At 38.6% G+C, this 12341-nt stretch overlaps 1 protein-coding gene across 2 annotated transcripts in view; it reads right to left on the bottom strand.

Annotated features, from left to right (window-relative positions):
- The window catches only part of NCKAP1L (NCK associated protein 1 like), a 1498172-nt gene that overhangs the window by 993963 nt on the left and 491868 nt on the right, over positions 1-12341 (bottom strand). For both annotated transcript variants that reach the window (XM_044083976.1, XM_044083975.1), the window contains one exon: positions 10289-10385. In XM_044083976.1, the coding sequence (XP_043939911.1) occupies positions 10289-10385 (97 nt within the window). The remainder of the gene's footprint in view (positions 1-10288; positions 10386-12341) is intronic.

Raw genomic sequence — 12341 nt, forward strand, 5'->3', positions numbered from 1 at the left:
GAAGGGAGTCAACCCATAACTGCATGCATTAGTGTCTGAATCTGAAGCAGCATGATTCTGATATTGTCTACGTTTTATCTATGTTTGTATTATTGTCTGAAACTGAAACCCCATGATGTTTGTATCGTTCCTAATGTATTTGTATTCTGCTTACTGGAGCTTTTCTCCCCAGGCCTCTGCTAAAAATGGACATATATCAAGTCGGACTTTCCAGGTAAACAAATGTAAAATAAAATAAAATAATAAATAAATAAATAAATATTAATAATAATTAAATACATATAAGCCAACAAGTATGTAAAGCCTGATTCCTTGATGAATAGAGAAATAGTTAGCACCATTATGGAAAGCCCTTATCAACAAGAAAAAAAAAAGAGTCATTGTAGATGAAGAATAATGATTCTCCTCATAATTCCAAGAGTTATGGAAAAAAGTTTGATGGCAGAATGTTTTTTTTTTTTGCAACCTTGATGTAATGATATGTGTCTTGGATATCCAATGAGCACATCCAGTCATTTGCCTTGACAGTGCAGAATTGACTGCACGGTGAATATTCTGAACTTGTTTTTTCAGACACATTTGTTTAGAAGGCAGAGGTACAATACGGGCCTGCAGTCCTGATTTCTTGTTTTTGTGAACCAAAAAGAGCTTTGATTGAAACCCTGTCCTTCTCTGGTCTGATGGGAGCTGGATGGCTTTTTTTTGGAAAGAAGTGAAGCTTTCCCTTTTTCTGGCATCTTGACCTGATTGGGTGAGACACCTAGCAGCAGCAATTTGGGTCCTAGGGGTTTGAGGAGAAATGGTATGAAGTAGCCTCTGGATATTATATCTCTGATACTTTTGACCTGTGTGATAGCCTGCCATGCTGGGTTGAGGAGAAATGAACTCCGACTGCCTCCAGAAAGGAGCAGTTGGGCAGAACTTTAGAAGTGCTGTTGTCACCTGTCAGAAAAATGACCCATGATATTCCTGGACTAATCCTACATCTGTTGAAGGGGCTACCTAGCCACAACTGCCTCTGTCAGAAGATGAACTGAGCTGTTGATGTCTAGACTTCCTAAACCAGATTGAATAAGGCCCATTTAGGTTCATGCTATACAATCACTGGGGAAACTCAAACTTAATTCTGATGGCAGAGAGAGTATTTCCATTCTGTTTGTAGTTCTGCAGATTTCTTTCACCAAAAGGCAGAATAAAGAAGACCTGTCAAAGGGGGCACTGGTGAAGAATGCTTTGAAGTTGGTCTACAAAGTCACAAAGGTGCAGCCATGCATGGCATCTCATTGCACTGCCAGATCTGGCTGCCCATAGCTAGCCCATCCACTACATTATGCATGAGGAGCATGAAGAGCTTACTGATGCTGGTCATGGTCAGCAAGGTTGTCTCCAGTTGACCTCAATGTCATGGGACTTTTTGCAACAGTGAACTCTTTTCGAGTCAAGTCTTTTCAAAATCAGGTCATATGTGCATGTAGTTAAGAACTCAGCCTGTAAGTGCCTGAAGCATACGGCTACATCCCCAGTTAATCCATCACCCTAGACTCATAGTTGGGTTGATGGACAGAGGCTGAGTGTCAGGCACCTCATTCTTGGTAGCTGATGCCACAAAGATTGAGTCATGAGGAACTTTGCCCAGTGCTGCTTGTCTTTGGGGAGAACCAAAGTATTTTATCAGGTTTTTGAGAGACTGCTTTACAGGTATAACATTCCTGCCATGACCTCCTAACTGCTATGTCAACCAATGTATCAGCCAAAGACATAACCCGAGAAGTAGAGGGAGCTGAGCTGTAAGTTTCAGAAAGTACTGACTTGTTTTGAGAGAGAGAGAGAATAGAAGGGTTGACGGACAATGATCCCCTCTGCTGCATAAGTTGTAATTAATTTATTTATTTATTGACATTTGTTGACCGGGAAAGTCCACGGGGTTGGGGACCCATTTTCAGTGGTGGCCCAGGGAGAAAAGCTCCATAATTGACAATAAAAGTAAAAATGTATATAAGTAGCAAAACAGTAAGCAAAAGGTAAAGGTTTTAACGAATATAGACCAATGAAAAAAGAATTAAGAACATTAATATACAATATAAAGTTTATTAATATGAATCAGAAATATATTTAAACATTAGGTAACCGTTGATATTGCAGTACAAGCAATTGAGTTGTTTCCTTTTGTGTCTCATGAAACAAGACAAAGAACTAAAATCATGGCAGTAGTAGATAGCAGTAATAGATTGAATACTGTCAGGGTAGAAAGTTATTTTGAGACTATGGAGCTGGCTTAGGAATTAAGTAGTCCTTGTTCTATGGTGTCTTGTAAAATCTTGTAAAATGAGGAATCTTTGTAAGGAGATTGGGGGAACCCCCTCTGTCCTCTAGGTCAGTATCTAATGTCAGAGACTCTGACTAATAGTCAACGTGCTTCCTCTTACACATCATTTTTTTGGGGTTCATCAGAGTAGGTGTTACCTGTGTCTTCAGAGGACTCAGCCTGCTTTTCAGCTTTTCAGTTTGAAACTCATGGATCAACTTTGACCCAAAGATATTGGATGGGAAGAAGGCATTATGGAGCAGAAATTATGGAGTGGAGTCAACATCAATGTCAAAGAGTCCTGATCTTTTACTGACTTTGGAGATAAAATAATCCTCCCTAACATCTGGAAGACCAATCATACTGCCAACAGATCCAAGGACACCTTGCCAGCCACTGGAGCATTTCACCCCTTCAGAGAAATGACAAGAGCCGGGAATGGAACCCAAGAAACCAAGAAGATACAGAACCTTGTGGAGGAGATCCAAATCAATGACATATATGTGGTGGTCTCTAAAGCCATTAGTGGAGCTGTACATAACAGTCCTGAGGATGGTGCCTAAGCCCTGAGCTGAAATCCTTAACTTTGAGACAGCATTAGCTCCAATATGACTGGGGTCAAATACGTCTGACTCATAACCCTAGTGTCAGTACCAAAGAGAGTGCTGGCACCAAGGCAATACATCACAGAGGGAGGGTCAACTCCAAAATCACCAGAGTCAGTAGGTGGACTAGTGAAAGAACTAATATAGGGGATATCTGAGCAGATACAACTATCTCCAAAGCCAAAGAAGATGGAATGATTAACAGACTGTGCTGACAAGTCAGGATTAAGGACACTGTTCTGGCCTGTCTGAAAACCCTTGTTTCTTCATGAATCTTGCAATAAAATTGGATCTAATGGCTCTTGATTGGGAGGTGTGGTATAGGTAGGAGTAAGTGCTATGGGTATGTTGAACCTCTGGGATTTCAGCATCAAAAGTGGACCCAAAGAATCAGATAATCCCTTTCTGGTTACTGACTTCTTATGTTTTGTATTTTTCTCTGTGGACTTCTTATTTCTTTACTGACTTTTTATCTAGTGGCAACAGTCCTTTCAACATTAACTTGTTTCTCTTATTGGTCAGTGTTCCAGGCCCAAAATGCGCACAAATTTTGCAGTCCACAGATAAGTGTAGTAGCCCCAATCACACCCACACAAAGGTCATATGTGCATCTTGAGTGGGGATTTTCTGTTCACAGTATGAGCACTTCTTAAAGCTGCTTTAATTTTCTTTATCCATAACCAAAACATTTTTACAATACAGTACAAAACCTGCAGTGAAATGCAATTTTTTTAATGAAAAACAGTAACAGCTTTCAATACTTCAAACTGAAGACTCAAACAAATGAGCTTTTAGAGTCTTTAAAGTTTAGATTTTGTTTCTGATGAAGTTCTAAAGAAATTAAAGAATGAAAACACTTAAAAATTAATCTTTTTTTCTGTAGATATTTGGGTCTATATTATAAGCACGAAAAGACTAAACCGCGAACACTTACATGAGCAAAAATGCCGGAATCAAAACTGTGATTGTGGGGTCATGTTACAGTGAGGAGTGGGATATTTAGGTCTATATCAGAACATCCAAGTATTAAAACTTTGAATGTTCTGATATTGAACACTATTCAGCGAACGCTAAGAATAGTGAAGCTGCAGAACAGCTAATTCTTTCCTCGGGAAAGAATTTGGTTGGCCGTTTCTGTGGCTTCACTATTCTTAGTGCTGTGGTGGAAAGTTACGGGTTGGGTTCAGGTAAGTGTGCGATTGTTTGTACGTTAGGGTTAGGGGTGGGTTAAGTGAATTAGGGTTAGGGTGCAGGTTAGGCGTGTGTGCGATAGTGACAGACTTTAGGGTTGGGGCAGTTTAAGTGAGGTTAGGGTTAGGGTGCAGGTTAGGTGAGTGTGTGATAGTGACGGACCTTAGGGTTAGGGTTTGGGTTAAGGTAAGTGGGTAGATAGTGGTGGATGTTTAGTTTAGTGTAGCGTTAAATGTAGGAATTTGAGTGTATGTGTGTGGTTGCTGTTTGTTTTATGTGCTTGTGTTGTGTGTATGTGTTTCGGAGCAGCGAATTTTTTCCATGGCAAAAAATTTGCTGTTCTGAATGTTCAGTATTTTCATGTTTAGATGTTTTGGGGCCGATGAAATAGCGTTCGCTATTTTCATCTTTCGATAATGTGATATAAATGTGGATATTTGCCCTTTCCTCACTGTAGTGCAACCTCAGAGTTAGAATATATAGTTAGCAGAGGGTGTGTGTGTGGGGGGGGGTGCAGCCCCCCACAATAGCAACTTCGATTCCCAGCATTTTCGCTCATGTGAGCATTCACAGTTTAGTCTTTTCGTGCTTATAATATAGACCCAGATATTCATTGCTGCCGGTGGAGTTTGAGTCTTCACTTTTTAGCTTTGAGTCCGTGGTGCAGTGTTTTTATCAATTTTTTGCTAGCTTTCAATACTTAACACTTTCTGTAACTAGTTTAACAATTTAACTAACAAGTATCTAAATTATTTAAGCTAGCCATACTATTTTAAAACTGTTTAACTATTTAAACTATCTAAACTATTTACACTGTCAAAATATTTAACAAAAGGTAAATCTCCTAGGAGTCAACAGTGGGAAAATGCCATGAGGAAAGGGGCTAAGGTATAAAACACGCAATCTACATTATCACCATAACAAGAGAAGGTATGTGTACAGATAAATAATAATAAATAGACATCAAAACAGATAACAAGGTGGAGTACTTAGCTGAGGAGTAGAGACCCATGTTTTATTGCTGTGGCAGCAAATGAGATCAGAGTTAAGTAGATGAACTACTGCATTATGGGAAGAACAGTTCTTAAAGGAGCTCAAAGCTACTGAGTCAGATCAGCCTAGTGGCTCAAGGACGCACAGGTCAGATCAGAGGGGCAGAATTAATAGGAGTCATAGTTTTTGCCTGCTTATTTAGTGGAGTTGTAAGGTTTAGTAGCTTTCCTCCTTCACATATTTGACAAGAAAGAAACAGTAAATTAAGCATTCAAAGGCAAATGAGCAGTAAGCAAAACAAGCCATTCAGAAAAGCTACTGTTGCTCAGCTTGTACTTCACGGCATGACCATGTGGACATACATACTGCAACAATATCTTGCCACAGGTGATCCTCCAGTCTCACATTAGTGGCTCCTTTGGACAAATAGGCCATTTCCAAATGGTTGATTAATGCCACTGATTTTAAGTCTGTTAATGAATCCACTGAATGTTTTCTCAGAACTCATTTGGAAAGGGGGTGGCAACTTTGGTTGTCTTCTTTAAACATCAATCAGAAACACAGGTAAGTAAGGGTCTTTATCTTCTTAGTATAACCTTCTGCATCCTTATTTTCTTTATACAGCTTCATCAAGCACTACAAGTTGAATTATCATTCATGTGCTTGAGCGAGGTTCATACAGAAGTAGTTTTTGTAGACTACACAAAATCCTTTGATTTAATAGATCACAAGCAACTCTCTGACAAATACAGAAACAGGCTTTAGTAATGATGCGAAAGGTTACTTTGTAGACTTCCTTACCAATAGATCTTTCAAGGTAAAATTGGGGATCTCTACCTCAGAGCCAGCCCCATTAATGGAAGGAGTCTTCCATGTATCCACATTAGGTACCCTGCTCTTTCAAATAGTTATCCACAAATTCCCTTGTGACCACTCCAAGATACCTTTAATTCTATAATGCAGATGACATAGTCAGCTTCAGTTATTCAAACTCAATTCCAAACACTCAACTACTGGTTAATATTCCAAAAGCTACTTCTCAATCCATCAAAAATTTAAAAAAATGCTTTTCGGAGCCAATGAAAAAATAGCTAGAGCACCCTGTTTCTTTTAAATTAAAGGTGTTAACAAAAGCACTGTATAAACTACTACATCCTTGAAAACCTCTGAATATGGCTGGACCGGTCTGATAACTTTCAACTACACATTCAAAGCACTCAGAGAAAGATAAACACAATACTATTCAGAGTAAACAAAATACTACAATATGTCTCAAAAGCACCCAAAGCTGTCATAGGTAAAGGAATACTTTTATCTCAACTTGCATATGCGCTTCTCATAATAGCTGTTGCTTCAAAGAAAAATACTACAACCTAGCCAACTCCCTTCTTCCCCAAAAATACATCATTGCCCTACTCTCTCTTAAGCCGAATGTCGCCCAATGCATTTGCATGCTACATTATTTCACAAGGTCCTCCATCCAAAGACATCTTCCCCTCTCACATATAAACATTACATCCCCTACATATAACCTTAGGAACCTCTCACAATCTCAACCCAACCTGCAAACCCCCCAAAAAACTCAATTTTGCTGATCATGTATTCTCCATCTTTGCACTGAAGCTATGGTAAATGTGAATCCCTTCCTCCTTCAAAAATACTCAAGACTTCAGTCAACAACTCAAGCAACACCTCTTCACCCAAGCATGGACCAGATCCCCCACTCAGGACACATTACATAAACCTTCCGTCTTGCTCTTGCTCATTTATTCCAGTTTTATCTCTCCTTTCCTATCTATTCAACCCCCTACTCCCGATTTTTCACACCCCTCATGCCTTCATCCTTCCTTCCATCATCTTTTCTCATCTCTCACACTTCCCCTACATTCTACCATTTCCATCTGCATTCTCCCCTTATATTCATCTCTTTCTTCTCCCCATTTGTATCTCTTCTGTTATGGAATATGCTGTTCACTAGATATATACAAATATGGACATGTATATGTATGTATATGTAGATAAAGATATTGATGTACATAATTTTCTCATTTATGTGAGTTTTTTCATCCCAGCTATGCCTGTAATTGTTCCACTGAGATCAGTGCACTATCCTGCAAAACTAATATGAATAAATAAATTATGGCAGTCCTTCTGGGACTGTGGAGTGACTGGTTGTTATTCTATCTAGACGTCAGTCTTGTGAATACTTAACATAACTTTATATACATAATGTGTATTCTGTCTTTGTAGTGATAATTCTTTCCCTTCATTATCTTGCTGTGGAACTGTGTGGCTAGTGCTAAACAGATATTATCTGGCTAGTAATCTGTTTTAAACTAGAAGTATTATGTTGTATTCTACTGGTGCAGTGCTGTACTGTATCCAGTAGGTGGTAGTAACTGATGGAGTGTCACCATGGTTTTAGGAGATGATACAGACCTGCCTGGTTTCTGCATTCTCTGAAGACTGTGAGATAAAGTAGGCCCTTGGGTCAGTTTGGCATTCATAAATCAAAGTTCTTTGCATGCAGGTAGGACCTATATGTTATGCATTGTCTGCACTGAATAAGAAGGCATATTATCATTGTCTGGTACAGTCTATCTACAGAATATTGCAGTATATCTTTAAAGTGCATCATGTGTATTGCAAGCATGTGTTGAAGGTGGGCAATCAGGGCTGACCTACATGTATATGCTCTACTGAGATACAGGGACGAAAGATGAATTATCTTACGCATACGTTTATACGTTTATCTTGGGTATACGTTTATACATTTATCTTAGGCATACGTGACTGCTACATGGGGCATTGTGTCTGACATTTTAGGCAAGTGGTTCCCTTTATAGACTGGTTGCCAGCCACTGCAAAAAGAGATGTAATTGGTAAATTGGCTAGCTCACTGGAAACTGGTGGGAGGAATAACATTTACCACAGGGTTAAAAATCTGATGGCAACTGACAGCCCACTGATGAGGTGTAATAACAAGAAGGTATCACTACATAAACAGAAATGCAGCCATGAATCTGCTGTTATGGTGACTAGTCACAAAACTGTACTTTCTTATGAGGACTTTCAGCAGGTAATGCTCATCAAGTACAACGCACAGTGAGCCTGAAGACACCAGGGGATTTTCAGCTTCTTACAAATAATGCAAGGTAAACTGCAATGAACTTTTAAGCTAGAATTTAGCTTTTTAAGTCATAAAATGAGAAATGAAAGCTAACAGGAGTTAAATTCAATAGACATGGAGTTAAGTACTGTAGTGAAGAAAACGTGTTACAGTTGTGGAACAAGCTAATATCCAACACCATTAAAATTAAACAAGTTGCTAGATTGCTGGTCTTACTCACATGCTTGACAGATTTATCACTGAAGTGTTAAATTTTAGTGACAAAAGCAGGAACAGGAATACAGTGAGGGCATGGGGACTTGTAACATGTATTAGCAGCACATCTCCAGGTTACAACCAGACATTTTCTGAGACTTGGTAAATATTGATCGTATGCATAACATTTCTAAAATTCTTTACAAAGGCATTAGTTTGCCTGCTGAAGTCTGATCTTAATGGGTTTAATTTCACTGGTCTTGAATACTAAGTAAGTATCTGCTGGAAAAGCATATGTGCTTTGTATTTTAATGAAACAGACCTGCAGGCATCCAGAAGGCATTGTGCTGTGCCTAACAATCAAGGGACACATGTTTTATCCTTAGTATAAAAGCTATATTTATCTCAAAAAAAAAAAGAAAGAAAAGAAAACTCAGGAAAAAATGTCTTTTGCACATGGAGGCATTCTAATTTATTAAGTCAAATTCCTCTTTAAGACATTTAGTGTTCTGTCCTACAACTACTAGAGAAAATAAGTTAATAAATTCTGTTTTTAATCAAAATGTAAATATTACTGAGTAATTTACAATATATGAAAGGTAGAGACTTATTTGCTCTAAAATAAGTATATTATGTATCAAATGCTTTATTGGGTCTGCTGACAAGTCAAAGTGCCAAGCGTCTTTGATAAGATATTTTTGGATTGTAAAAGTCATATTTTATCCTCCTGCCTCAAAATTCTTGTTTGCAAGAAGTGTCTTTTCATTCTCTAGTGTCAAAATTATCAGCTATTTTCAACACAACATGCACGATAAACACACAATATCACAGGTGAATTATGACCAAAAAAAGACACGAGAATTAGCACCATGCCCTAGAAGGAGGAAGACTTAACTATGGCCTAGGCAACCAGATCTGGGTTAGTAGCTCAGGTGTCTGAAGTGATAGGAAGGAAGGATGTATGTGTTTATCCTGGGGAGGGGGGCATTCACATTGGCCTATATGCTCCCTCTGGGGTGTTGTGATCCAGAATATAGTAGCACTCATATAGAAAATATGAATGCAGGGAGGAGCGGGGAAATGAGGGTGGATCAATAAATAAAATAAAATGCCTTGGCAGAAGCAGTTATCAGTATGCTCCCTAGGATGCCCTAAAGTTCCAGGCCACAGCCCTCTGTTGGGGAAAGTCCAGGATTCAAGGGAGAGCTGATAGACCCAATAATGGATGGAGGCACTGGGATAGCTGAAATGTATGAAAAAATAACAGGAAAGAATTACAAGAGAATGAATATTAAATGTATGTGTGTGTGTGTCTCTCTCTCTATATATATATTTATATAGATAAATAGATATGTATAAATAGATATATAGACACAATCACACACACACACACACACACACACACACACACACACACACACACAGAAAATTCATTCAAGGAGAGTATTTTCCTGCTGATTTTCCATTTGGAAAAGTGTGTGTGTGCGTAGGCGCTGCAGCGATGTGCGTGCGCGTGCGTGCGCATGTGTGTGCGTGTGTGCGTGTGTGCGTGTGTGTGTGTGTGTGTGTGTGTGTGTGTGTATGTATGTGTGTGTGTGTGTGTGTGTGTGTGTGTGTGTGTGTGTGTGTGTGTGTGTGTGTGTGTGTGTTTGTGTGTGCGTGTGTACACACGTGTGCAAGTGTCAGTGTTTGTATTCCTATTTATCTGTATGCTACATATCAGAAAATAATATATATTAATTACTATAATTATGAGCACTGAGAATAAGTATAGGAGTAGGTTACTATTCCTTTCCTACTAACTTTTGTTGCTCCCTTGTCTTACCATGACAGATATGTAGGTGATTTATTAATGTACTGGTTCCTTACCTTGGGTCCCAGAAGACCAGGTTGATCTGTTAAAACCGTTGCTAGATCTTTGACAGCTGACCGCAGGAATATTCGTCGATCTCTATGGAACTGTGCACTAGATTTAAAAAATATTTGATAAGAAAACTTTTCAGATATACAGGATAAGTTACTCACTAACACAGATCTTACTGCCACTTCCAAACCAAAGTTCTTATCTAAGTTACAGGAAAGGAAATTAGTACCATACAGCAGATATAAAAATGTTCCTATCCAAACAGCCAAATTGACTGCTTTCATACTAAATATTTGATCCGTGGTGGATGGGAGGGGGGTTGTTGTGCAGTTATTTTTCTTTGTTCTCAGGGATATTCAACTATTTCTATATTTATCATATGGTTTACAAATGTGTTATTAACAAACTAGTCAGCACAATTACATGTTTTTCACAAACAGTGTTCATTCTGTGAGAATTTGACTGTCACCAGAATTAACACAGAAAACGAAAAGCTTTATGTGGTTATTTTTATGTCTGACCTCAGTTGCACTGCATAATGTATACTGATAAACACACTTGTCCAGGAGAGACAGAGAGAAGTACTAAAAACTTCCAATAATCAGTCCACATAACAAACAAATAAATACATAGTAAAACAAATGAATAAGGAAGCAAAGAAACAAGCAAATAACTCAATAAATGGTTGCAAGCTGCCTACTGCTGACAATGTGATTATCAGAGTTTCTCCTAACTTCCATATGTCTCCTGTCACTTCTGTTGCTCATAACATGCATTATTCCCTTTCAGATTCAGTGAAAGAACTGGCGGCCACGGTGGTGCAGTGGTTAGCGTTGCCGCCTCACAGTAAGAAGTTCTCTGGTTCCATCCTTGGCTGGGGTGCCTTCTGTGCGGAGTCTGCATGTCCTCCCTGTGGTTGTGTGGGTTTCCTCCAGGTGCTCTGGTTTCATCCCAAAGACATGCTGTAGGTGGATTGGATACTCTAAATTGGCCCTAGGTGTGAGTGCGTGTGTGTGTGTGTGTGTGTGTGCCTTCTGTGGAAGATTGGGCGCTGGGTTGGCAACTCGACATTATAAAACTCCACTACCAGTCATGAGCGGACAGGTGATCTGCTGTGGTGACCCCTAACCAGGAAATGCCAGATGAAGAGCTTCAGTGAAAGAACTCGAATACATGTGATTTTTCAGTTAATGAGATTTATTATTTTGTGTTTTGCTTTTATTTCTTTTTCTGTTCTTAGATTTTAATTTTGAGAAAGGTGCTTCATGTTAAGTAATGTAAATAAAGTTTAAAACTGTAGTTGAGAAAGGCATGTCTTAGGTAGATGTCAATCTCTGCATGCAGTTTAGCCTTCCCTAATTCCCGAATAAGAATGCCTGCTGCAAGTTGTGCAGCACATAATATAATTTCAACAGCTGCTTGGATGCTGTATGAAGATAAAAATATTAGAAAGTAGTATAAATGGCACATAGTACTCACAGGTATAAGAATATTAATTAGTACTATTTCTAGTATGACAGTGCATATAAATCAAAAGTTGTAATACTTATGTAGTGCAAACATTTTGCTTTAAGACCATGTATGTTCCATGATACAAGGATGACATAATTATATTTTTCATGCAATTTTTCTCAGGCCTAGTAAAATAAGTGCAACAAAGAGGGAGAGAGAGAGAGGGAGTGTGTAACAAAACTATACACACTGTATATATTGCAAATAAGTAGCTACCCCTCCCCAGACAACTACTCTCATTTGAAACATCTCTCTAGAAATTAAATCTGACCTTCGTATAGTGAAAATAGTATAACCAAGCTAAAAAAAAATTTTGAAGCCACCAAATTCACAAAACCACAAAAGAAATAAGTCATTACAGATGAAAATTTAAAAAAATATAAACACCAGGCACATCAAGAGTAATGAAGAAATTGTGAAGCTGTGCAACTGCAAAAGTAAGCAGGAAAAACATGTGAATCCTCAGCTTTCACAGGGTGTCATCCTTTTGCACCCCATATGATCTCCTGCATCCAGATATACTAACTCTATCCATCACACAGTGGT

This window comes from Protopterus annectens, chromosome 9.part0 (assembly GCF_019279795.1).
Source record: "Protopterus annectens isolate FY-2018-M chromosome 9.part0, PAN1.0, whole genome shotgun sequence".
NCBI classification, from domain to species: Eukaryota; Metazoa; Chordata; order Ceratodontiformes; family Protopteridae; genus Protopterus; species Protopterus annectens.